Source organism: Pleurodeles waltl, chromosome 10 (genome assembly GCF_031143425.1).
Source record: "Pleurodeles waltl isolate 20211129_DDA chromosome 10, aPleWal1.hap1.20221129, whole genome shotgun sequence".
NCBI classification, from domain to species: domain Eukaryota; kingdom Metazoa; phylum Chordata; class Amphibia; order Caudata; family Salamandridae; genus Pleurodeles; species Pleurodeles waltl.
In genome coordinates, this window is record NC_090449.1 from 73,761,060 (window position 1) to 73,783,861 (window position 22,802).

General features: G+C 45.9%; 1 protein-coding gene across 4 annotated transcripts in view; it reads right to left on the minus strand.

Annotated features, from left to right (window-relative positions):
• RAB26 (RAB26, member RAS oncogene family) overlaps window positions 1-22,802 on the minus strand; it is a 716,049-nt gene that overhangs the window by 362,299 nt on the left and 330,948 nt on the right. For all 4 annotated transcript variants that reach the window (XM_069209743.1, XM_069209744.1, XM_069209746.1 and 1 more), the window contains exon 3: window positions 11,485-11,526. In XM_069209743.1, coding sequence (XP_069065844.1) covers window positions 11,485-11,526 — 42 coding nt within the window. The remainder of the gene's footprint in view (window positions 1-11,484; window positions 11,527-22,802) is intronic.

Genomic DNA, 22,802 nt, shown 5'->3' on the forward strand with positions numbered 1-22,802 from the left:
GAATTTGTGTCTCACACCTCATTTCTTGAGGGATCCTGGAGGGGTGCAAAATAAATAATTACTTTTTCTCCAGTATGGATGAACCCAGAATGCACAGTCTCCTAATCTCTTTCCTTACTGGTCATGCATCTTGTAAAATGTTATTTGCTGAGGTCAATGTCTTGCACTCTTTGGGTGCTATTTGAGGGGTTGAGAGGTGCAGACCCGTATCTTTTTTGGAGCCTTAACGGTGCTACTTTGTAAGATTTGTAAAGCCTTTGTAAAACAAAGGATTTCTAAAACACAGTTTTCTCACCAATTATCACAACTTGCAAGAACACCAGAGTGGATACTCTTTACCCCGGGCGTGAACACACGTTATCAAAGACCATCCATTCTAGGGAAGGTAACAAAGAAGTCTAAAAATGTAAACCATCGCCTAAATAAAGCTTATAAAAACACACCATACCATAAGTACCTATTGTAGCCCAGTCTAATTTAAAGAACCATAATCGTTGCATTAGATAGGCTAGAGAAGGTGTTGCATAAACCAAAGCTTGGTCAAAACACCAGTGAGATGATCATCATAAACAGAAGTTTTGGCCAAATACCTCAGCGAGGTCCACCACAAAACCTTGGCTAGAGCACCAAGGCAGCCAACCATAGTTTATATTTTAGACAAAATGCCAGCAGGCCAGCCATCAACATTAGTTTAGAAAAACCTCCCCAGAGAACAACCATTATCTGTATCTTTTTCAAACCACCTAAAAATGATTAACCATAACCAGTAGCTTTTGTGATACAGCCCACATCTTAGTTAGAACACCAACAATATCGGGCATCACTAAATACTTAGCTAAAACACTCGAGAGGTCAATTATCTTGAAAAGATTAGTAAGATTAGACAGGGGCGTAGCTTGGTCATCAAGATTGGGGGTGGTGAGCTTCCGATTTCCTAACAATCATGGTAGAATATCTTTTAAACATACATTATATAAGAATCAGGATGTGCACAGGGCTTAAGGGGCAGTGGGAATGAGTGTGGATTGTAGGGGTACCTAAACCCATATTTTTCAAACTGTCCAAGTTTGACGTCCATTAAAACTGAGACAAGAGAGTATGTGTCTGTGTGTTTTTGTCCATGTGGGCATGTAAAAATCCTGGATGGAATCCGACAGACACCTCACCATACCCGACTGAAAGAACCTGTACCCAACTATTTAGGGGGTTGAACCACCCCAAACAACCCCCCCCCCCCGAAGCTACGCTCCTGAGCATTGAAGAGTGCAACCTTCACCCATAGCTTATTCAGGGCAGCATTGAAGGTACCCATTGCCTATTCATAGCACATTCAGGGCCTCTCTGTAGTAGACCATATACGACAAGTATTGTCATGGAAATTTGTAGTTTAGAAGCAAAGTACTTTCCATGGTAAAAAAAAGCAGCATGTACTTTTATTCCAGGAAGAAAAGCACTGCTTTCGCATTCAGGCAGCATCGAGCACCTTTAAAATTGCATTGAACAGCACCTTGTCAAAGCAGCGGTAGACATGCTCAGATGATTGACTTACTGCGGAATAGATTTGTGGATACAGTTCTGAAACCAAAGTTAAAGCCATGAATATGGAACAGCCCTTCAACATTGAATGTGGAAAATAACAGCCAGTGATAACCATTTCTCAAGCCTTCACACCCCCTCTTTCCCGGTTGCAGAAGTATTTTAGCGACCAGGTAACTTGGCATAGGCTCAAGAGGACATCACGTGGTCTTGTCGATAGACATCCAGGCAGCTGTGATATCAGAAGTCAGAAAGGTGTGAAGGAAGAAGTGTTGTCCACAACAAAAGGTTGTAAGGTGGAGTAAGGTGCTGAAAGACATTTTTAGCTTCTGGTTTTTGGACCCTACAAAGCATAGAAACTGTGAAGTTCCGATACCTTGTGATTTTAGCATACTTTTCTGCCATCTTTGAAAAAATAAATGCCTCAAATCGATTTTCAAGGTAAAAAAAGACTTCTTTACCATGACCAAAAAAACATCTGTCAAAAAGAAGCTGGAGGAAGGGAGATGGGGGAGAATAATTGATGGTGGCCTCCTAGTTTGTGGCACAAGACTGCATAAAGCCCCCCACCCCCTGTTTTCTGAGTAAAAAGGCTACAGACATCTCAGTGACTATCCAGAGTGTGTTTAGGTCACTGCTTAATCTGTTTCTGTGATTTAAATTGTGTTTAGAAACTGACTGTATCCCCTGTTTTTGCCTTAAAAAAGAAACATTTCAGAGTGCGCGACAAGCAGCATTTTAGTTCTTTTTTTTTTTTTTTTACATTCTCTCCCTTACCTCAAAAGTAGACTCTGCTAGCTTGGAAGTGTAGATTCAGCCTGTCTGTATCCAAGGAGATTCTGAATAGAGCAGCAGCTCCCTCCTCCCTGCCCACAGGGGCTGGGCTTCAGTTAACTTGGCCCTTATATAAGTTTCTACTAGTTGTTGCATATGGTGTTGTGATGGGTTGTAGAGGGTTGTTCTTTCTATTGGCTTAGGGATTAGAGTTGGGTTTCTGATTGGTAGTAGGGTTGAGATTCCTATTGGTTCCTGTTTTTTAGGTTTGGGCTTGTGATTAGTACTAGGGTTGAGATTCCTATTGGTTCCTGGTTTTTAGGGTTGGGCTTGTGATTGGTAGTAGGGTTGAGACTCCGATTGGCTCCTGGTTTTTAGGGTTGGGATTGTGAATGGTTGTCAGGATTGGGGGTACGATTGGTGAATAGGGTTGGGTCTCCCATTGGTTGTGAGATTTAGGGTTACAAATCTGGTTGGTTAGGGTTAGGACTAGGTTTCTATTGGCCAGTAGGGCTATTTAAGCCCAGGGCTCAGGGGGTCGTGGCTAAGGGCGGAGAGGAAAAGGGCAGCTGCCTGTTTGGTCCTGTTCAGGATTGGTCGGGCCTAGGGCCAGAAATGCTGCCCAATATTCCAATTATCAGAAAGGAACTTACTCCTCACACATCCATCAACATGCAAACACATTATCTGCAAATACATCCAACTCCTGCATCACAAACTAACCTCATACAGATTGCAATGTCTCATCATCCAACACAATATCCCATATACAACACCTATACACATATCCACCAAAACTACAACAGTAAAACACCCTAATTCTCACAGCAAACACTACTCTGTCCACTTCCACTAACACAACCTGCCATCGCCCACACAACACAAAACCGCATTATACATTACTTTAAGCCACCCAGATACACAGTCCCTGTTCATACAAACCAACAGCACTGTCCTCTGTTTGCTCCACACAGACCCCCTTTCATCATTACAATTCCTAAACACAGCCTTCCAACACACAATCTACGAAAGCCCTTCCCCTCTCTTCACCAATTACACACAACCATACAATCCTTACACTCCACCACACATATTACCTCTTCCAGTCATCACAACTAACACAAACACCCCTGACACACATCCATCCCCTCTTACACACTTTATACATTAATCTCCAAAACATATCAACACCCCCTGTAATACTCTAATTCCACTCACCAGCACTAACTCACATACAAATCCCTCACAGAAAACCACTACATCAATAACCCCTCCCGCTACTCCACAAAAACAATACAGACCACACACATCAGCACATCAAATCAACACAGACTTTCATTATACGTATTGTCACACCCACTCCCACCCTCATGACTACACAAAGAATACAAATCCTGTCCAATCTTTACCTCTACATTCTCACTCTTCATAAACATCTACCACAAGCACCCCCAACACAGCTACATTAATTCTCCTGCCTCTCATCCATTGCACAAATCAGAGCCTTACATCATGATCCACATGCTCCTCCACCACCCCTAACCCATACTCCTATCGCACTAAACAGACGTAAACAAAATAAACAACATGCCACTATTAACAACTTCCCATCCCCTTGTCAATTACATAATAAGTCTACCTTACAAAAAAAGTACACTCTTCATGTCTTTCTCAGCCACCAAGTCCACCACCCACACACCCAGACCCAACAAAATGCCGCCTAAGCCTTTTGGAAGAGGAACACTATATTGAAAAACAAGACTATTGAGACCCTCACACAGTTATCACAACTAATAACACACCTGCTACAAGGTCAAAATATACTGCGCACCCTTCTCCTAAACAAAACAACCCCACCACTAACACACTTTTTCTAAACTGTCAGCTCATACATGCTCGGTCACTCTAAAAAAACAAGCACCACATCTACAACCTGCTCACAGACACATAACCTGACTTACTATTCATAACGGAATCATGGTTTGGAGATGACATGGCCCCAGTCTTGCATGAAGCCCTTCCTCCGGACTATCAAACCATCACACAAAACTGTATGGGCAAGAGAGGAGGTGGACTAGCTATTATATTCAAACAGGCAATAAATCTCAGTAAAACAGAAAATATTTCCATACAAGGTTGTGAAGCCCTCCTCGCCAGATGCCACCCTACTCCAACTTCCTCCTGTAACTTTCTCCTCTTTTAAAGACCTCCACATAACAACTCAACATTCCCTGACACTTTTCTAGATAGTCTCAAACCTTATTACATTATACTCAAACCTATGCATATTTGGGGACCTAAACATTTGGTTTGACAAACCCAATATGCCCCATCCAAAAGCTATCACCACTGACCTAATCGCATTGAACCTACTTCAGATTGTTCACAATCCCACACACATCGCTCTCCACATCAAAGATGTAACTTTTGCTAAGCCTGAACTAGTTACCATTCATAGCATCACGGCAATCACATGGTCACACCACCATTTGATAACTTTCCAACATAAAACACCACAAGTCAACACACCCCATAACTACTTACATACATACACCTATTGACCTTGGAGCAAACTCAATTTTGATGACTTAGAACAACAACTAACAGCCAACAAAGATCTAGATACAATTAATTATGTTCCAAAACTTTGAGTGGGTACAGGAAGCTTTTGATATCCTAATACCACTCAGAAAAAACTAAACAGGACAAAAGAAAACCAGCACCTTGGAGAAACACATAACTTAAAAACATAAAGCAACAAATCAGAAAGTTGCAGCGGACCTGGCTCAAAACAAACAACAGTCAAGACAAACTGCAGCTACACAGACTTACCAGAATATACAAATCATCAATCAAAAAATCTAAAAAAGGTACTACTCAGACAGAATTCAAAATGCTCAATCTGCAACCAAAGAATTTTATAAAATTCTCAATGAATTTCGAAAACCTACATGCATGGAAGGAAGTCATCCCACTACTCAAGATTTCACAAACAAACTGGCAAATCATTACACAACCAAGGCAGACACATTGGACTCATTTTTAAAACAGAAGAAAACCATCAGCACCAACCCCTTTCTTAAAATACCCTCTAAGAATAAGCCAACCCAGCCTCTACAGTCCTTCAAACAAATATCACAAGGTGAATTTATGGATTTGGTCAAAGCAAGCAGAAGGTTGCTCTTCTGATCCTTGTCCACCACACATCTTCAAGAACATTCTTTTATGTACTTCTGCTGCCACACCTGTAAGAAGAATCATCAAAAACTCTTTAACTACAGAAACTTTTCCTGTAGACCTGAAAAAGGCATACATATGACAGATATTAAAGAAAACAAACCTAGACCCGCGGGACCCCAACAACTACAGACCAATCACAAATGGACCTTTCATGGGCAAACTGATACAAAGAGCAGCATTCGCCCAGATGTCACAATTCATTGAAGACAATTCTATACTTTCAGACTACCAAACTGGATTCCACCCAGGAAGAGGCACTGAATCGGCACTCATAGCAATCTGGGATGATCTTAAAAACACAGTTGACTGCAATGGAGTTGCTGCACTACTTCTCTTGGACCTCTCAGCTGCCTTTGATACGGTTGACCATGACACCCTAATTCAAAGACTCCACAAAGCCGGCATAGAACGGATTGCTCTTGACTGGATTACATCCTACCTTCAAAAAAGAACTAATATCCTCTATTCTCCCCCCTTCTTGTCCAAACCCTACCTCACAAAAGTAGGGGTTCCCCAAGGATCAACCATCTCACCTTTGCTTTTCAACATCTACATGATGTCATTACCAGAACTGATCAATGATTTTCAACTAACATGCAGACGACACACAAATACTACTTAAATTAGAATGCCCCAAAAACATTGAAAACTCACAAATCTTCAGTTGACTCAGAGTTGTTGATTAGTGGAGGACTTGGAGCCATCTCAAACTAAATGCCTCCAAAATAGAAATACTCATAGGTGGTGACTGGAAAAATTATGGCCCACTGTGCACCTGGCCTGACGATCTAGGACCACCTCCTCAATTATTGAAGGAAGTTAAAAACCTTGGAATTACCATGGACTCCAAGTTAACAATGAATGCCCAAATGGACAAATTAGCAGAAACAAGTTTCATCACCTTGAAGACTCTACAACGCATCTTCCCCCACCTCGGATTTCCAGACAAGGTGCAGGCTACTATCTCACTTGTACTATCCAACTGGATTATGCCAATGGCCTCTACCATGGATCATCTCTATTTAATATGACAAAACTACAACGTATTCAGAACTCCGCTGCCAGGCTACTATTACATGTAAAGCCACAAGCTCACATCTCCCCTGCCTTGAGAGTACTTCACTGGTTACCCGTTGCCAGAAGATGCACCTTCAAGCTGCTTTGTATCACCCACAAAGCTATACATGGAACAGGACCGCTTTTTATCAGAAAAAAAATAACCAAATACATTCAACAGAGAAACCTCCGCTCAAGCTTGGCATCCACCTTAGAACACCACCATACAAGAAAAGGACTATAGGTGGTACATCCTTCTCCATTCAAGCAGCCACACTATGGAATTCATTACCCCCAAATATAAGATCCACAGATAACTATCTTGTCTTCAGAAGACTACTCAAGACCTGGCTCTTTCTTTCATAACCACCATATTCAAACAGCTATGGACTGCATATGCCTGTGTTGATAAATATTTTTTATCTGATTATGTGTATATTCTAGATATGTATAGTTCTTTAGGAAATATGTATTACTACTATGTCATAACAATAAATTACACACATACTCTTTAAACTTGTTTAATGTATATTTACTCACGGTTTAAATATGCATATGTATGTACATATGTGTGTGTGTATTCATGTGTGTATGTGTATATATATATATATATATATATATATATATATATATATATATATATATGTGTATATGTTTTTCTATGCTTAACATGTTCATACGTCATTGGTCATTGCATAGCTCCTAGATAAGTTGTTATATTAGATACTTATGTATCCCTGATCTTATTTTATATCACACTGGTTAAATGTTTTATTATTATAGGCATTTGGCTATCCAAAAATCGAGTAAAGATAAATAAATGTTAGAAAAGGACACTTATTCATTAACTTCAAGTATTACAAATCTTGAAAGTCTGTGTTTATACAATACTACTTTTCTTCTCATATTATACCCATTATTATATTCCTTGGACATATATTCCCTCATTGTGTATTTACATATCTGTTTATTTATTACTCTAGTACCACTGTACTATAGAAAAAATGAAATAAAAATAAAATAAAATCTATAAATAAAAGTGTGTATATATATAAATAAAATTATAAATAAAAAATATTATATTTTTACTCTCTTGTAAGCTTTACTTTGTCTACCCATCACCATATGTCATGTCTCTATCAATCTATCCTCCATCCCCACTCTGACTCATCCTAAATCCATTCTACTACTTTCATCTCCTAAATAACCCTGCCTAAGCTCCTCCCTCCTCTTCCCCATCTAACTCACCCAAACCTCAGTTTACTACCATGATCTCCCAAACAACCCTACTAAATTCTCCCTCATTTATCTCACCTTTGACTCATCCAAAGCTCCTCCTGCTACTATGATCCCCCCAACCCTTTCCACAGACTCTTCCCTCCTCTATCCCCCCCCTTACTCATCCCAAGCCTTATCCTATTACTATAAACTCCCAATTAACACTTCTGGATTCTTCCCTCCTCTACCCCTCCATTATTCCAGTCAATCCAACTAACAAACTCACATATCCGCGGTTCAAATTAACTCATAATAAAACTGTACTCATATTTCCCTATACTAATCCACCACTAATTTCTTTTGGGTTCTGGAGTAGCGTGCTACTCGCCGAAAAGCACTTTGACGCCTCGTCAGGGGTAGTAAGCGCTATATAAATACTATTACAATACAATACAACTATCTACGGATAAACAAGGACAACAACCATTTCTCATTCTTTAAGTCAATTTATTAGAATTATTTGCCAAAATCACCCCTACTTTGGGGCTTCTTTAAGGGTCCCCAGACGCAGCATCATCTACGAATGACAAACCTTTTGTTACCTTGGGTGTCTCCCTTGCTACTACAGGTTCAGTGGGTGGAAGGGCAGCACCAGGCACAGACAGACGGAACTTCTAGGAGTCAAGTTTACTTTCGGAAGGTCCCATGCCGTGTTCCCTCGGTAGCTGTTCTGCACCACATTAGACTCTATTAAGGAGCAACAGTTACAACAATGGGCACAATCTTCTCCCAAATGCCTATCCCATAGCCAGAGGATAGCTCTCTATTCTTAATGAAGTCACATGAAGGAAGAAGGGATAGGAACATTTCCTCCCTCTGACATGAAGCAGGGACATTGTAGGGAGCAAAAAGCATCCAAAGGAAATTGCCCCTGCTGCAGCGACGAAAAGATGTGGCAGTGGAGGACTTCCCACCTTTCCTTCCTCTATCCCACAGTGGTACTTGGCTCTAGCAGATCCGGACGGTCTTTTACTGGGATCTCCTTTGCCCCTGAAGGAGCGGCGTCCACGCTCCTCCACCTGCTACATGTGGGAGGCTCTAGCAGTGGTTGGAGGGGGCCCCCTGCAGAGAACATGGAGAGAGCCCCCTCCGAACTCACTCAGGTCAGGTGCTGTGCTGAGGGGGTCCCCTGGAGCTCAGGGGCCCACCGCACCAGGGGGGCTGTGGAGGCCTTTGTTATGCCCCTGGGCACTAGGGAGGCACTTACCTACCCTGTAGCGTTTAGCTCAGAGGTGATGCTCTAGGTGTTGGTGGGATGGGAGATGCACTGTGTTCTACCTCATGTGGCAGTGTCTTAAGGACCTCAGGCCCATCTGTCTGGGCTACTTGCTGGGCACCAAGGTCAAGAGGTCTCAAGTAACAGTGGGCTAAGATCAGGGGGTGTAAGGGTTGAGAATAAGAAGCACCTACACTGCTCTGGGCAAATTCCACTAGTTCTGCACATAGGAGGCTGCACCGGGCACGTGAAGCCACATCGCTTCCTATACACTCGACATATGAGAATATTCCTGCAGATATGCTGGGCACCTGAAGATGTACCGCAGCGTAGGAGTTGGCACTTAGCATACAATTCTAAATCCGCCTGCGGACAGGGAGTAATGAGAGACTGGACTGGGTGCGACTAGCTACACCCATGCATTTGAAGCTGCACTGGTCTCAGAAGGAGGGACCTGACACACAACTTGGCATTGTGTGTACGAGACGGTGGCGGTGAGAAGGAGCTGCATTCCGAATAGGAATCTCTGCCCGTGCATCTAAGGCGTTCCTGAGAATATAAATATGCTGTATGAAGAAATAGCAAAGCATATAAGATGTGTCTGCACCTGTGGTAGCACTGAGCATATAAGGCTATACCAGCACATATGAAACTATACAGCATACGTCAAGCTACACCAGAACATAGGAAGGTACACCCGCACATCTGAGGTTATACCAGCACATATGAGGTTATACAGCACATATGAGTCAGCTATATCAGCACCTATGATGCTATATCAGCACATGAGGCTATACCACCGTAATGAGGCTATATCACTAGATGTGAGGCTGTGCCACTAGATATTTAGCTATACCAGCACATGGGAGGCTATACCAGCACATGTGAGGCTATACCATTACATGTGAGTCTATGCCAGCATACATAAGGCTATACCACTAGATATGAGGCTACACCAGCACATATGAGGCCACACCAGCATATGAGGCCATACCAGGGTATATGAGGCTATTGCAACACATGAGGCTATACCAGCACATATGAGGCTATAACACCAAATTTGAAGCTATACCACTGCATGTGAGACTATACCAGCATACATAATGCTATACCACTAGATATGAGGCTACACCAGCACATATGAGGCTATGCCAGTATATGTGAGGCAATACTAGCACATATGAAACTTTACCAAAACATGTGAGGCTATACCAGTAGATGTACTTGATTCCACCATATAACTAAACATGAGGCTATACCAACACATGAGACTATACATCACATATGAGAATACATAGCACACAGGGTTACACAGCACATTTGAGGTTTGTCTCTGCACGTTTTTATTGCATTGTTTGTGTAAACTCTTACAATATACTTGCACCAGGTCATGGACAATTCCAAGAGCATTTGTGGGGTGAAGAGCTGAGAAGACTGAATAAGGGGAGAGGGAAAAAGTTGGGCGGATTAGAGTGGGTTCCTTAAGTAGGACAGATGGTTGGAGTAGATAATTAAACCCACTTCGAGCAATCATTCAAGGTCCATCAGTGGACTGGGGTGAGGCGTCTGCACAGTCTGGTGACTTTAGTCACTTACTTCAACTGAACAGAGTGCAGTTGTGGGCCATTAATTGAAAGGGCAAGAGGGTGTTAAATCTGCACTAAAACTGTATGACGTCCTGTTCCATCTGAAGGTGCAGAAGAACAGAGTTCTTCCCCCAAAACATTTATATCCTACCAGGTGAAAACAAAGGGCTTGTTTTAGTTCTTGGTGGATGGAATACTCGGTCACAAATGCAACAGATATCCCATCCGCCCTATTAAAGCCTCTATAGAATATAATTAAATCATAATACAGCGGACGGGATATCTGTCATGTTTGTGACATAGTATTCCCCTGTGGCAAGAACGTCACCAGGCCCACAGTTCTGGAAGCCTGTCATTGTCACTCTTTGGCCTCCAGATCATTTTGTACCATTTTCCAACTCACCTGTCCAACGCCCTGCAGGTACCCCATTCAGTCTCCCACTCCATCTTCTCCACATGCTTCACCCTCCACGTCTGATTATGTTCCAACATTGTAATTGTCTCACTAAGCAGCATTTGCATCTCTCCACCTCTGCCTCCCTCTGAACCCCAAATCTTTACATCTGTTTGCAGGGGTTGTCATGCCCTCTCACTATGCCCATCTGTTCAGCTGCCAACCTTATACCTTCTGCAAATTATACGATGAGGCGAGCATGCGCACAATAATTTAAACTTTGGCGAAGGCATTCAGTCTATAGTCGGAGATGGAACCCACCTCTACGTTTTCCTATCAGCCCTGCTTCCTGAAGGACCAGAGCAGGATGTCAAATGGCAGAGGATTACATAAGTCTTACTCACCTGCAGCTTCACTTTCACGCCATCCACGTTTAGTACTTTATTCTGCAACACAAAAGAAGAAGACAGGGTAAGTACAAGGATTTAACCTTTTTTTTTTAGCACAGAATTAACCATGATGTTAACATAAATAAAGACAATCACTTACAAAAGGATTTTGTTAGCAGTTTGGAGGCCAAATAATGGGGATCTGTACTTTTTCATTAGAGCAACCCTACAACTTCAGTGACTCAAGTCTGGCAGTGTAGAAAACCAGATAATTCAATTTCTAATATTACTATTTTCAGGATTATTATTATTAACAAATTACTCTCGCTGTCCCAGGCTAGCCATTTACTGCCCTCTGTTGACCCCACCGAACTCTTGCCCACAATTATTTAGGAAACCTTGACTAGAGCATGGATATCCCATTCAGAGAGTTCTAAATATAGAGAACTTCTTGAAACCAACTTGTTGACTATTGGTGGTGATGTAGGATTAAGTGAAGATAAATAGCAGATTACTTGATCTCCTTGCTGAAGCCATGTACAAAACAAGCTTTCTTATTACAAAGCTTTCCAGTCAGGTGCATTGGTTTAATCAGTGTAAATTGGCAACTCACAGAATGCACAGATGTGTTAAACGTATGCTTAGGAACGAAACCATGATTTCTGGCATATATAAAAAAGTCTGTCCTATGTCAGCTGCTTAGTCCAATAACCTTTTAATGATGAGTGTGATACAAACTAAACCATAGATCGGAAGGAAGATGACCAATAGAAATGCCATATACAGGATAAACTTTCAGAGAGGTACAGTCCATCTATATCCAATTACATATTTATTCCTGGATGGAAAACCACTCATGTTTCACCGAGAGCTGTTGGGTATGAAGGTAATGCAAACAAACATACATTGCAAAAATAGGTCAGCACCCCGTTCTTTTCCTCCGCCCCAGACTCATAGAACTCATTTCATATGAGGAGCGGGGCGCGCGGTGAGACAAAGATGGAGTGCCTGCTGCAGAGTCTTTAAACCTATGTTCACAGCTCATGGTTTTGTGAAATAGCTGCTCTCCCTGCTCATTCATCAGCCTTCAAGAGAAGAAACCTGTTTGGGATTCTCTTAAAAAGGTGTCAGCTCGGATCAGCCTTGCAATGCTTCACCCTCAGCGCGCGACCTTCGTCCCACTCCACAGCGTAGAGTAATGTAAGGAGCTATCAGGGATGAGTCTTTCAATGTGCTGAGAAGCCGGTCTCACTAAACTGTGAATAGCCCAAAATGCATCATTAATTACCAAACTCTACTTTCATTTGTTCCTATTGTGGCTAATGACAGAATAAACATCAACCATTTTGAGAAGGGGGTAATAAATACAAAGAGGATGGAAGAGAAAGGAGAAAAATTTAAAACGACTAGACAAGACATCAGCATAGATTCGTTGTACAGCAGAAAATACCAATGAAATATGGCCTTTTAATCTTCCACTGTCATTAGACCGAGCCTGTCTACTCTGCAGGGAGAAGAATCTGTCACCTTGACGTTGTACGCAGACCTCCACAATGGACCCACATCACACAACATATTGGACCAGTGAATCATCTAGTCATTTCTGAGCTATGACAAAAGGGGATTCCTTTACAAATCACATCCAACTAGCATGAGGTCACCCTGCATATCTCAAAGTAGTGGCCTGAAAGTACTGGCAGGTACATGGTGGGACAATCTCAATTCTTTTGGTAGGCAGCACCTGCATCATACTGTGGTTTTTCAGGAAGAAAGGCTGCCGTGAGCTGTGTGTCAAACTGCCCCATTCTTCAGGAGCTGACTCGGATTTCTTGAGCCCTAGATTTCTGAAAGATTACACTCGGTGGTGGTGAGTAGGTCTAGTGAGGGGTGCTCTCAGGAGTCCATTTCAGAGAATCCACCTGCCGAGGCTTTGAACGCTTCCACCACACAAGATGAAACTTTGGCTCTCACAGTTCCCACTTAGAACCTGACAAGGGATCCCGCCTTCTGAAGGTGAATCTACTTCCCTCAGGGTTATAGAGGAAGGAACTCTTGAGGTCAAGGCGAGTAGCCATCTAGGAGACAACTTATCAGCATTTCTCATGGCTGTGGTGGAGGAGATTGCAAATACCCGCTTAAGCTCTTTGTAATACCTGCATGAGCAATGGAACACCCGCAGTGGACACAATGAACTAACGCTATAAAAGAGGTGCATCGAGAACCCTGTCGATGCGAGGGCTCTTGTTCAATGTCTAAATGGTGGATCGCAGGCATTCAATGATGCCCTGATTCAAGTTAAAATAAATGACTAAAGGGGATGAGAAATGTAGAATTTTGGGAGGTGGGTACAGTACATCTCCACTCGTAAGTGAATGTAGAACAGTTTGCGGGCGGAGAAGCATTCAGGGGCGCCATTCCTTGTTAATAATACTCTGCCAGTGGCTTGTGAGGGCTTATTCAGCCTGACAACAATGCTTCGCTGGCAATGGCTCGCTGCCAGGAATAGGTCCGCTATTTCCTAAGTCTTGCATTGTGCAGATAAACTAATGTTATACGCCTACAAAGGCTGTGCACATGATGCTCAGGTAGCTCAGAAAAGCCTTTTGTGCAAGAGGCCCTGAGCAATGGAGAAGTAATTTGACAGAACACTTTACAATTATGCACCATCTGTGGCTCAGAGCATGAGCAGAGCATTGTGACCTGAGCTCCAGGATCCTTTTTAGCACACTGGAGTGGGCGGCCATCACATAACACGAGGGACTCAATCACTAAAGTAGGACAACACCGTTTGATATAGTGACAAGCCTATCTGCTGAATTTTAGAAGACAAGACATCAGTCTGAAGATACAGCTATTGGGTTGCTGGTCCACCTCACATCATAGGTAGACAAGTCTTTGTAGCTATACCTGGGTGAAGAGCCCTATCGAGGGCAAAAGCGGTCCTAAGTTGCTTGTGTTCCACCTCAGGGAGACCTGGCTTGGAAGTTTGGGTTGGACTGTTGCCATGAGGAACAGGGTCAAGATGGATTTGTATGTGGCTCGTCCAAGCTGAGGTGGCATGGAGGGCAAAGAAATGATTGACTGGGATGCAGCCCGAGCGACTGCAAGTGGCAGAGACTAATTCAAGCTCCATCAACACCTTCTTCTTTTTTCCCCTTACAACCTGGCCAGGATACCACAAGGAGACAACTATATTCTGCACTTGTAGGATATCACCTAACGATTTGGAAGATACAAACACTATTCTAGACTGTATGGGGAGTTTGGGCATTCTAAAAAGGATGGGATCCAGAAAAGGAGCTTTAAAGCCAAATGTATTTAAAGAAGGCAACCAAAATATAGAATTATAGCTCTCTATAACCCTTCCTTATTTCACTCCAAACAGTGAAGAAATAAAAGGTATTCTTGGGAGCACTCCCATGAGGAAGGTAAGACCCTCACCTCAGCATTAGACCCAACAGCCCACCCTCACCCATAAGCTGAGATAGTGAGAAGAAGACAGCCCATGTGTCTTCCTGGCGCCAGGCTGCCATGTTTTCAGTTCTGGACTTTTACGATACAAGTCAATTAAATATCTAACTTTAGGCCAGTTATTTCAATTGCAATGGATAGGTCTCTCAGAATTAGTTTATAAACTGAACGCTTATGCTTTCTAATCTGGTGGTAATTTGGCAAATTGTTTTTATTACTCCATGCTTCCATGTACTTTTTAAATATCTGGACCTGTTGACAGGAAACTCTGGTATTTTGATGACAGGCTCCTAAGTCAGCTCCACAGTTTCTAGAGTGTTGTGTACTTTCTTATGCCAATTTCCAGATTACTTTGTACTAGAAGTTTGGACTTGCACTTTATCTTACTTTGAGGAAGTTTGCTCGGCATGAACAAAGCACCTGTTGCTTCCAGTATCGTGGGATATCTTGTACGACAAAAGACAACCCAGATGTTAACCTACAGAGCAACCTTTTACCACAGTTTACTCAACTATCTTTGCCAAAGAACCAGAGAGGTCTGCTCCTTTCAGACATATCGAATGTTGAGCACTACATGCAGTGCTCTCTGGTGGGCTACCATGATGTAGATCACTGACCCTCGGGTAGGTCGCTCCCCTGCTCACGCAGCGCCTCCAGTCCCTGACTGCCTTCCTCTCCTGTGAGTGTGCTCCCCCCTTCTTGCCCGTGTAACCCGAGTGCTTGTGCTTGTGCTGACTAAAAATCCCTTTTCTCTCCTTGTATCCCGTGCGTGTGCCCCCGAGTGACTGAAATTCCCTTTTCTCTCCTTGTATCCCATGTGTGTGCCCCCGAGTGCCGTGCGCCGTCCTCCCCTCTCAGCCCCTCCTTTTTAGTAGATTTTAGTAGGCTCTTGTTCCCTTTTCGCCGTCTTGCCGCTTTTTCCCGCCGCTCCTACCGCGCTTTTCCCGCCGTTTTTTGCCGCTCTTTTTTGCCGCTCTTTTTTCCCGCTTCCAGCTCCCCTGCCCGCCCACCTCCCACCTCCCGCCTCCCAGCTGACCCCGCCTCTCCACCTACCCCTTAAATGGCGGCCGCTGCGAGGCAGAGGTAGCGACCACTGACCCTCGGGTAGGTCGCTCCCCTGCTCACGCAGCGCCTCCAGTCCCTGACTGCCTTCCTCTCCTGTGAGTGTGCTCCCCCCTTCTTGCCCGTGTACCCCGAGTGCTTGTGCTGACTAAAAATCCCTTTTCTCTCCTTGTATCCCGTGCGTGTGCCCCCGAGTGACTGAAATTCCCTTTTCTCTCCTTGTATCCCGTGCGTTTGCCCCCGAGTGCCGTGCGCCGTCCTCCCCTCTCAGCCCCTCCTTTTTAGTAGACTCTTGTTCCCTTTTCGCCGTCTTGCCGCTTTTTCCCGCCGCTCCTACCGCGCTTTTCCCGCCGTTTTTTGCCGCTCTTTTTTGCCGCTCTTTTTTCCCGCTTCCAGCTCCCCTGCCCGCCCACCTCCCGCCTCCCAGCTGACCCCGCCTCCCCACCTACCCCTTAAATGGCGGCCGCGCCGCTGGCGCGCCGAAGGCGCGCCTAAGGCAAGCCTGTCTGCGCCCGTCCGCGCCTGGACCGCGCCCAGCGCCCGAACCCCTGGCCCCCGCGCCCCCCGCTTGACCTATGACTCCGCCACCCTCGCCAACCTCAACCCCGGCCGCGCGCCGGGCTGCTACCGCGCCACCCCGAAACGAACCCACGGACCCTTCACCTGCAGCAACTGCCGCTTCACCTGCCTACGGACCCACACCGCCACCACCAAGAACGACGCCCCCGGAAGCAACCTCGAATGCATCCTGGTCAACACCCGCTCCGTCCACAGGCACGCCATCGAACTGTGGAACCTCATCAACTCAACGAACCCAGACATCGCCTTCCTCACCGAGACCTGGATGAACCCCTCCTCGGCACCCGACATCGCCATAGCCATCCCCGACGGCTACAAAATCATCCGGAGAGACCGCTTCAATCGCACCGGAGGAGGCATCGCCATCGCACACAAAAGCTCCATCAGCATCTCGACCCACACCGACAACTCACTTCCCGACGCCGAACACCTCCACTTCGCGATCCACATCGACCCCAAGACAACCCTAAGAGGCACCCTCATGTACAGACCACCAGGACCCCGCACCAAGTTCAGCGAAGACATCGCAGACTTCGTCAACCCCCACGCACTCTCATCCACCGACTACATCCTCCTAGGAGACCTCAACTTTCACCTGGAGAACCACACCGACAACAACACCACCGCCGTTCTAGACAACCTCGCCAACCTGGGACTGAAACAACTGGTCAACACCCCCACCCACTACGCCGGACACACGCTCGACCCCATCTTCTCCTCAAGCAAACACATCACCTTCAGCCACACCACCGAACTCACATGGTCGGACCACAGCTGCGTCCACTTCAGCTTCAAGAAAACCACCGTGCATCACCACACCCGGCAACCACCAAAAAGACACTGGAACCGAATCACCACAGAACAACTCGCAGCAACGCTCTCCCTGAACCAACCCACCAGCACCAGCAACCCCAACGAGGCCGCCAACAACCTCACCAACTGGATCTCCGACTGCGCCAACCTCCTGGCCCCTCTGAAGACCCAAACCAACACCAACAACCACAAGAAAAACTCCTGGTTCACCACCGAACTCAAAAACTCCAAGAAAGAATGCCGCCTCCGCGAGAAGACATGGCGCCTCAACCCGACAGAGGAAAACCTGACAGCTCTCAAGGACACCACCCGCCAACACCACCAACGCCTCCGCACCGCACGAAAAACAGCCTACCAGAACAGACTTGACAACAACGCCCACAACAGCAAGGAACTATTTGGCATCGTCAAAGAGCTCTCCAACCCGGACGCAGAAACCAACCCCATCCCTCCCTCACAGGACCTCTGCGACTCCCTCGCGACCTTCTTCCACCGTAAGATCGCCGACATCTACAACAGCTTCACGACCACCAACATGAACCCGCCCCCGGAAGCCGCAAACGACATCTCCACCATCCTCGCCTGGAACCCTACCACCACCGAGGAAACCACCCGCGTCATGAACTCGATCCACTCGGGATCACCCTCCGACCCCTGTCCTCACCACATTTACAACAAGGCCGACAACATCATCGCACCCCACCTCCGAGACGTCATCAACGCCTCCCTCACCACCGCTACCTTCCCTGAAAGCTGGAAACACGCAGAACTCAACGCCCTCTTAAAGAAACCTACAGCAGACCCCACCGAACTCAAAAACTTCCGGCCTATCTCCCTCCTACCGTTCCCCGCCAAAGTGATTGAGAAAATCGTCAACGCTCAACTCACCGCCGCCCTGGAAACCTCCGACTCCCTCGACTCCACTCAGTTCGGATTCAGGGACAACCACAGCACCGAAACCGCCCTCATCGCAGCCACGGACGACATCCGAGCCCTGACCGACAAGGGTGAAACAGTGGCCCTCATTCTCCTGGATCTCTCTGCAGCCTTCGACACGGTCTGCCACCGCACCCTGATAGACCGCCTCTGCAGCGCCGGCATCAGAGACAAGGCCCTGGAATGGGTCATCTCCTTCCTCTCCGGAAGAACCCAGAGAGTCCGCCTCCCCCCCTTCAGATCCGCAGCCACGGAGATCATCTGCGGCGTACCCCAAGGATCCTCCCTCAGCCCCACCCTATTCAACGTCTACATGACCCCCCTGGCAAACATCGCACGCAAACACGGACTCGACATCATATCCTACGCCGACGACACCCAGCTCATCTTATCCCTCACCAACAACCCCACATCAGCAAGGACCAGACTGCACGACGGCATGAAGGAAGTAGCGACCTGGATGACAGACAGCCGACTGAAACTGAACACAGATAAAACGGAGGTCCTCATCCTCGGCCCTACCCCCTCCGCATGGGACGACTCCTGGTGGCCCCCCGCCCTAGGCAGCACTCCCCAACCGACCAACCACGCACGCAACCTCGGCTTCATCCTGGACTCCTCCCTCTCGATGACCAGACAGGTCAACTCGGTGACCTCAGCGTGCTTCAACACCCTCCGCATGCTCCGTAAGATCTTCCGCTGGATCCCCATCGACACCAGGAAGACCGTCACCCACGCCCTCGTCACCAGCCGCCTGGACTACGGGAACACTCTGTACGCCGGCATCACCACCAAGCTGCAGAGGAAACTTCAACGGATCCAGAACGCCGCAGCACGACTCATCCTGGACATACCTCGCCACCACCACATCTCCGGACACCTGAGAAAACTCCATTGGCTCCCGGTCAACAAGAGGATCACCTTCAGACTCCTCACCCACGCACACAAAGCCCTCTACAACCTCGGACCCAAACTCATCAACTCCCGCGTCTCCTTCTACACTCCTCCGCGCACGCTGCGCTCCACCGGTCAGGCCTTGGCAGCCGTTCCCCGCATCCGCAAAACCACCGCCGGAGGAAAATCCTTCTCTTTTCTGGCAGCGAAGACCTGGAACTCCCTGCCCAGTCACCTTCGCGCCATACCCGAACACCTCCCCTTCAGAAGGCAGCTCAAGACCTGGCTCTTCGAGCACTGACCCCCTCCCCCCCAGCGCCTTGAGACCCTTATGGGTGAGTAGCGCGCTTTATAAATGTGATTGATTGATAGATATATTTGTTGCCGTGGCACCGGAATGCTGAATTATCAGTCCTGGAGCTTCACTCTGGACCTCATTGTAATATCCTATTTTAGGCTAATTGGTTCAATAACAATGAGGACAGCTCTCAGATTTAGTTTGTTAAATGCAAGCCCTAGAGATGTAGCACGCAGGATATTGTCCTAGTAAAATGTGTGACCGTACCTATAGCGCTCTCCGGAGCGACAAGCTCCACACAAACCCCACACTCCAGCGAGGCAGTCAGTCTGGAGCAGCCCAAACCCAGCTTCTTTTCCTTCAATACTTAAGGATCCACCTTGAAGACAAATGGAGGTACCCAGCAAGTACTTGGGGGAAAAAACAACATGGCGGCCACAAGAAAAATTTCCATTTCTGAACTATGGGAAAAGAGATGCGTGCAGGCAGCACACAGCGCTGAAACATCTTGTGAGACAACGTGTTAAGGATTCTGAATCCCCTGTGGTAAGTGTGAAGTGCATGGTCTTCAATGTTTTCATGAATAAAAATGAAGGACAGCTTGTGCGGCTAATTGAATTTTGCGCCACCGAGGTAGCTGCCTAAGGCAGATGGGAAAAGGCGCCGTCACTGATGCGGCAGCAGGCCCGCCACACCAGGGGGAGAGACCCTCACCGGGAGGGGTTCACGATTAATATTCCAAACACTCGCCCATCTCTTCCCTTAACAAGTTCAAACATCTCCAGCAGAGCTGCTGGGATTGAGCGTAATTAAGAGCTTTCTGGTGGAGCGGGCGCGCATCTCCACGCTTGGCTTAGTCCGCTGGAAACTAAGCCAGACATGTACAAGTTCTGTATAATCACTCATGCCCCAGAGCTTCTCTCTGGTGTTCAATTTAGGACAATGACATTTCACTCTGAGAAGGCACAGTGTTCAGGCTCTTGTTTCAGAAGATCTCACAATGCCCTGCAGATAGTCCTATGTAATCACTATGCCATGTTGCCTGATGTTATCCGCCACAGATGGATTTGAGCAACTTGTAGGGACATTGAGCTCTGAATGAGTTTGTGCCCCAGAGGAGATGGCAGAGGAAACAATTCTGACATTTCTATGTGGCTTATGAGATGACTTTCTTAAATGTATTTCTTATTTGTGCTGAGATGGTCAAGGAGCCTCATGAACAGTCCAGCTGTACAGTGGTTACCTGACAGGACATGTCAGAACCAGCTAGTTCATGGAAACCCTGTGACTGAGCAGCACTGGATAGTAGGGCTTCACTTACCTGCCCTGCAGGAACTAACCCGACCATTAACTAGCCAAACATTCACCGCCCATGACAGGAGCTAACACAACTCTATCCTAACTTCAAGCCATCGCTTAGTACCTTTTATTGGCCCATGTATCGGCGCACAATTAATTGTACAGAAAAGCACACTGAAGAGGCTGCAAGGACAAATGTGGCATAGAACTCATCTCACAAAAATAATGATATAACAAACTTAGCATTTCTAAAGTAGGGTGACCAATGAGGGTTCAGTAAGGACAGATCCGGGCCAGATTTTCTGGATACCCATAGAACAATAATTTGCACACAGTGAACATGAATGCAATATAAAATAGTCAGCTTTCCTAAACATGCATTTTATTTTTCAGAAAAATATAGGTGGTTGGGACCGAGATCTGTTCACAAAAGGGGTCCTTAACATTTCCTCAGACTTTACCTCACACGCCAATAATGCTTTCTTCAGATTTACAAAGGGCAGAAAAGTCACCATTTAATTTGGCTCAATGCCCCGTTGCCACCTACTGGTCAAACAGATGCGGCCGTTTCAAAGACAAACGAGTTGGTCATCTTCCCTGCCCCAGTCATGGTCCTCCCCCTTCCTCTTCCTGAAATCGAAGGGTGACCCATGTGAAAGTCGCGCGCCATGTGTAAAACCTCCAAATATGAGGCAGTGCCAAGGGCACCCCTGCTCCAACGTTCATATGAAATGTACACAGATGATGTAGTTGTTACATCATCCCAAGTGCACTCCAGTGTAAACCCTAATGTTGAGTAATTACTGGAGCGTGGGCTCTGGGGGCCGAATGCAGCCCCCCCCCCCTTCAGACTCCCATTTCACCAACTGGTGGAGCTTCATTTGTCAATAGCCTTGGGGCCAAAGGATTCTCTGTTTTTAGGGTCGAGTCTGCGAGTGCATACGCTTGCGCATGCGTCTCGCTCGCGAGACTCTGCTGCGTTCAGTGAAGGGCTTGGAGCCCGCCTCTCGCTCACCGTTTGTTGGTTTGCATGGCACTCTTCTTTGCAGTCTCGTAATTCGTCAAGGCATGTCTGGCATCACTTCCGTTCCTCTGTGTGGAGCAGGGATCAAGCACTAATTAATGCAACTTCATTAGTGCCCGGCAGCTGTTCCTGACATAATCGAGGTACTATTTGTTGTTTTTGAAAAATACTTCTGACTGGCAAGAACGTGCCCAGCAGGCACAACAATGCAAAGTTTTATTGTTTAAAGCTAATTTTATTTTATTTTGCCAAATGGTCTTTTCTCAGTTTCTCCTCATGTTTTCTTTTGTTGTTGCTCATGGGCGCTACTGTCAAAAGATGCCAATTAACTTGTTCGAAATACGCGAGACCTACTGCATTGAAAATGCTTGTTTATTTTATTTATTTTTTTGTACAGAAGGCCTGAGGGAGATTAAATAGCTTCTTCATGCAACTGCAACTGCTCAGCTGCCTTGGGAGTTGGCTGAGGTATGGATTGGAAGAGAGGGAGCCAGGGCAGTTATGACAAAGAAATGGGGGGCTGCGATGGTGGGGTGCCCTTGCTGAAGCATTGAAAGCAGCCTTATGAGGTGAAGACAGGGCCACTAGAATTATGCAATTGTGCAGCTGTGGCATTTTTTGCATAATTATAAATTTGCCACATAATCCATCATCTGCTACATGACCTGCAGATTTGAACAAAAAAAATCTTTCTAACTAAAACGGTTCAAAAGTAAATAAAAATGCAGCAACACATGTTGCCACGCAGTAGAAGAACCTCTGCAAAGGTTGACTGGTCACCTTTCTTTTGCTAATTGCGATATTTGGGTGTAGAACAGATACAAATTAGGGACAACCAATGCCCAGGTAGTGTTAACATGTACAAAAATGACAATGAAGTAACGTAATAGTGTCACAAAATGTGCATGCCACCGCATATTTTGCATTTTCTTGCTGCATAATTTAGTCAACTCCACT